The sequence below is a fragment of the Sinocyclocheilus grahami genome, unplaced genomic scaffold, assembly GCF_001515645.1.
Source record: "Sinocyclocheilus grahami isolate Dianchi unplaced genomic scaffold, SAMN03320097.WGS_v1.1 scaffold77.1, whole genome shotgun sequence".
NCBI classification, from domain to species: domain Eukaryota; kingdom Metazoa; phylum Chordata; class Actinopteri; order Cypriniformes; family Cyprinidae; genus Sinocyclocheilus; species Sinocyclocheilus grahami.
The window spans coordinates 1,330,395-1,335,485 of NW_015505256.1; the positions used below are offsets into that span (position 1 = coordinate 1,330,395).

A 5,091-nucleotide genomic window follows, 5' to 3' on the forward strand; every position below is an offset into this window, starting at 1 on the left:
CCGCGGCTTGTGTACTGCATCATCACTGTGTCTGTCACGCTACTGTTGCCCTTTCGGCTCGAACTGATGGTAAAACTAACAACATTATTAACTGTCTTGACATTTACTATGAAAGCTGAAGCTTGCGATTATGGTAAGGGGCGTTACATTTCCGACACTTGCTTGTGGTGTTCGGCCAATCACAATGCACTGGGTCAGCTGGCCAATCAGAGCAGACTGCGCTTGTCAACGGAGGGGGCTTTGTTGAAAACAACGCGTTTGAGAGAGGCGGGGCATAGAGGACCTACAATAATGTACAGTATTTGAAAAATAATGTGTTTTTTGAACATTAAAGCATGTCAACATATTCTGTTACACCAAATAATGATCTTTAAAATAGCATCATATGACCCCTTTAAGAGTGTATGAATGGTATTACGTTAGATAATAAAATATCAAAACAATTGGTATTTATAAAAAAATAATAATATGTTTCAAGCTTCACAAAAATAAATGTTAGGATGTAAACTAAAAAGGAGGGGGGGGGGGGTTAATTGAGTGCAGTTTGCTTTGCAAAAATGAATTCATACAGGTTTGAAGCAACATGAGGGTGAGTAAAAAATTATTTTAATTTTTGGATGGACTATCCCTTTAAAGAAGTCAGATTTTGCTTCTGTCAAAGGTGACTCAAGCATGAAGCTTAAAATCTTGTGTAAAACTTTTAAAGGTGGATTTTGGCTTTGCCAAGAAGATCGGCTTTGGAAAGAAGACGTGGACATTCTGTGGTACACCAGAGTATGTGGCTCCAGAGATCATCCTGAATAAAGGTCATGACATCTCCGCAGATTACTGGTCCCTCGGCATCCTCATGTATGAGCTGCTGACTGGCAGGTCAGACACAGGGCTTCACGTCTTTGAAAACACCATTTCAAACTGATTAAACATTATTAATTTATTAAGACTTTGGATTTATACTACACATGCAATGGTTTTTAAATCCTCTTTATTTTTCAGTCCTCCTTTTTCAGGACCGGATCCAATGAAAACGTACAACATCATTCTTAGAGGCATCGACATGATAGAATTCCCCAAAAAAATTACAAAAAATGCTGCCAATCTCATCAAAAAGCTATGCAGGTATGTCCATCACTATAAAACCCATTGACTGTCTATTAGCGGCTCTTGTTAATTCTCTTTTGTTCTTCTCAGAGACACGCCGTCTGAAAGACTAGGAAACTTGAAAAACGGTGTCAAAGACATCCAGAAGCACAAGTGAGTTGGATATTCATTTTAAAACATGAACCTTGAAAAATGAGCTGATATAGTTCTGTGAATCATCTCATGTAATGAACGTGTTTGCAGATGGTTTGAAGGGTTTAACTGGGACGGATTGAGGAAGGGGACACTGATGCCCCCCATCATCCCTAATGTAAGTGCTTACGCTCATGCAAGGCAGATTTTACACTGATGTTAGGCCAGAAACATACTCTATGCACGTACTGTATGCATTACAGGGTTTGCAATGGTCACAAATCTTAACTGGATGTGTTTTTACTCAGATCGCTAGTTATAAACGTCTGAATTTAGCAAACTTGCTTTGGTCTCTACGAACATTGCTTGGGGGAAAAAATTAAAAATGTAAGAGATGTATGTACATTACTTCTTAACAGTTTGGAGTAAAAAAAATTTTTTTCTTGAAATAAATTAATACTTTTATTCAGTAGGGATGCATTAAATAATTCAAAAGTGACAGTAAATATATTTATAATGTTACAAAAGATTTATATTTCAAATAAATGTAAAAAAAAACAAATCACCAAATCAGCATATTAGAATGATTTCTGAAAGATAATGTGACTCTGAAGACTGGAGTAATGATGCTGAAAATTCAGCTTTGCATCACTGGAATAAATTACATTTCTAAAATAAATTAACTTCGAAAATAGTTAAACAGCAATATTATTTCACAATATCACTGTTTGTATTGTATTTTTAATCAGTTGGTGAGTATTAGTGAAGTGACATGTGGCCAAGTATGGTGACCCATACTCGGAATTAGTGCTCTGCATTTACCCATCCTAAGTGCACACACACAGCAGTGAACACACACAAACCGTGAACACACACCCGGAGCAGTGGGCAGCCATTTATGCTGCGGCACCCGGGGAGCAGTTGGGGGTTCGGTGCCTTGCTCAAGGGCACCTCAGTCATGGTATTGAAGGTGGGAGAGAGTGCTGTACATTCATTCCCCCCACCTACAATCCCTGCCGGTATGAGACTCGAACCCACAGCCTTTGGGTTATGAGTCCGACGCTCTAACCATTAGGCCACGACTTCCCCCTTTAGACTTTCAGAAACATTTAAAAATGACCAACCCAGACCTTTGAATGGTAGTGTATAACTCAAATGCTAACAGATTATAATTTTTTTTTTTTGTGGTCATGCAGGTAACATCATCCACGGACACCAGTAACTTTGACAGCTTTCCAGAGGACAATGAAGACCCACCACCTGATGATAACTCAGGCTGGGACACAGACTTCTAAACAGGCCTAAATACACACACGTGCACACATACACAACACTGCTCACATGGGATGTCTGCCTGGGATAGACATGCTGCACTACAGGATGGACTGGAAGGGAAATGTGGGAACAAGCAGAGAAGAGGTGAATGAAATTAAGTAACTCTAAAAGGACTGACGAGACCCGGAGACAAAACATGAATCTCTTACGTGAGCATGTGTCTGTGTGCGTGTTCACCACTGACCCATGATAACCACCTTTACTGTGAGATGACTGAGGAGACAGTCCATTTAGGGAAAAGCTTGTGACCTCAGTGATTTGTTCTTCTCCCTGATTGGCTGTGAACTCTTCATTCACCAATCCGTGTGCAAACTACTCTAAAAAAAGACCACACTGTATGTCGCAGGAGTCCAGACAGACCTGAATGTTGCTCTTAAAGTAATACTCGTTCATTATAGCACATGTACATAATAGCATAGTATCACTACCCTGAAAAACTGACGCATATGCCGGCGTTCCTGACATGTATCGGATTATCTGTCATGTGCATTATAATACATCAATCGTTAGACTCAGTTTCACCTTCTTCAAGCACACACAGACATCATAGATGCATCTTCTCGCTGATAATTTATTGTCCTGGCGGACGGCCATTATAGTTTATGATATTCTGAACCCAGTGCTGGTCTTCTCAAACTTCATCCCATGAAATGATGTGCCTCAAATTCATAGCTACATTAATAGTGTACTGTATTTATTGTCTCAGATTTATAAGAATTAGGAGATAAGTACTGACCACTGTGAAGGGCCGGATTTTAAACAGGAACAGAGTGTCATTAAAAGAGGAACGGATGTGGGATTGGTTTGCCTTCTATGGCCATTTCTTAAAACCAACTAATTCAAAAGCAAGTACAACATAATCCTGATTTCTCCAGAAATTCAGCCGTATCAGATCAACAGTATTAGTGCCTTAAATCAACGGCATTCTGCGACGCTCCTCATGCTGCATGTCAGAATACAATCCCCTCAGCCTGCTGCTGTCCATCAGATGCTCTGTCTAGGTTTTTTTTGTTTTTGTTTTTTTACGCAATAAAGCAACTGTTTTAGACACTCCCTTGTGTCCTCACATGATCTTCCACGGTCTTTTATGCATCTGAAATGTGAATTGTTTTAGGGTTTGTTTTTTTTTTTTATTCCAAAATGAACATTCTGTCCTGTTTATTCATCCTCATGATGTTACAAACTTATATGACTTCCTTTGGAACACACAAGTCTCTTCTTGTGTTCTAAAAATGCTTTTTAAAAGGTTTTTGAAAGGTGTCTTAAGCTCACCAACAATGCATTTATTTAATTAAAAATACAGTCAAATATGATTTGTATTATATACAGTGGGTACGGAAAGTATTCAGACCCCCTTAAATTTTTCACTCTTTGTTATATTGCAGCCATTTGCGAAAATCATTTAAGTTCATTTTTTTTCCTCATTAATGTACACACAGCACCCCATATTGACAGAAAAACACAGAATTGTTGACATTTTTGCAGATTTATTAAAAAAGAAAAACTGAAATATCACATGGTCCTAAGTATTCAGACCCTTTGCTCAGTATTTAGTAGAAGCACCCTTTTGATCGAATACAGCCATGAGTCTTTTTGGGAAAGAGGCAACAAGTTTTTCACACCTGGATTTGGGAATCCTCTGCCATTCCTCCTTGCAGAGCCTCTCCAGTTCTGTCAGGTTGCTGTGCATAATTTATTATATTTTGAAATGTAATTTATTTCTGTGATTCAATGCTGAATATTCAGCAGCCATTACTCTAGTCTTAAGTGTCACATGATCCTTCAGAAATCGTTCTAATATGCTGAGTTGCTGCTCAAATACATTATTACTATTATTATTATTTAATGAATATATTTATTTGAAGCTTGACAGTACATGGTCTTTCGTTATATAGAAAAGCATGATCAGGACATTTTTTATTTATTTCACCATTTCATAAATCCTGAGGGTGAGTAACTGATATTTTACTTTTTGGGTGAACTGTTACTTTAAGGGCATGAAGCTGCTGGGTCTCTCAGATGTGATCTTACAGCTGTGTGATATGATGCCTTCAGTGGCAAAGCAATTTATCTTGATCACATTTAGATACTTCATTCTCAACACTACTACAGGCTGTGTATTTGTACAGTGTGCTACATTCCATCTGTATTTAAAGTTGTAAATGATTGTAGTGAGTAAAGTTCAGGGCTGGAAATCCAAATGTTGCTGGTTTGATACCTCAGATGATATACTGTAAGTCACTCTGGATATGTCTAAAAATGGATAGGTAAATCTCACAAAACATACACTGGTTATATTTCACTCAAAAAATCAAAAGAATGAATATAAGAAATTAAATTCTGGAAAAGGAAATGTAATGCCTTTAGGACCATTAAGATTATTAAATCATTTGTTTGTATATTTATTTTGCATTATGACATTTTCATAACCAAGTACATTACTGGATATGCATATGAATGTTTTACTTTTGATGCGTGTTCTCCATGAACACTATACAAGTCAAAAGTTAAGATTTGTAATATTTT

At 37.6% G+C, this 5,091-nt stretch overlaps 1 protein-coding gene across 1 annotated transcript in view; it reads left to right on the forward strand.

Moving 5' to 3' along the window:
* The window catches only part of prkg1a (protein kinase cGMP-dependent 1a), a 55,569-nt gene extending 51,944 nt beyond the window's left edge, over positions 1 to 3,625 (forward strand). Inside the window, exons 15-19 of the mRNA XM_016273290.1 lie at positions 707 to 870; positions 994 to 1,116; positions 1,189 to 1,251; positions 1,342 to 1,408; positions 2,427 to 3,625. Of these exons, the coding sequence (XP_016128776.1) occupies positions 707 to 870; positions 994 to 1,116; positions 1,189 to 1,251; positions 1,342 to 1,408; positions 2,427 to 2,525 (516 nt within the window). The 3' untranslated portion in view covers positions 2,526 to 3,625. The remainder of the gene's footprint in view (positions 1 to 706; positions 871 to 993; positions 1,117 to 1,188; positions 1,252 to 1,341; positions 1,409 to 2,426) is intronic.
* The last annotated feature ends 1,466 nt before the right edge of the window (positions 3,626 to 5,091 follow it).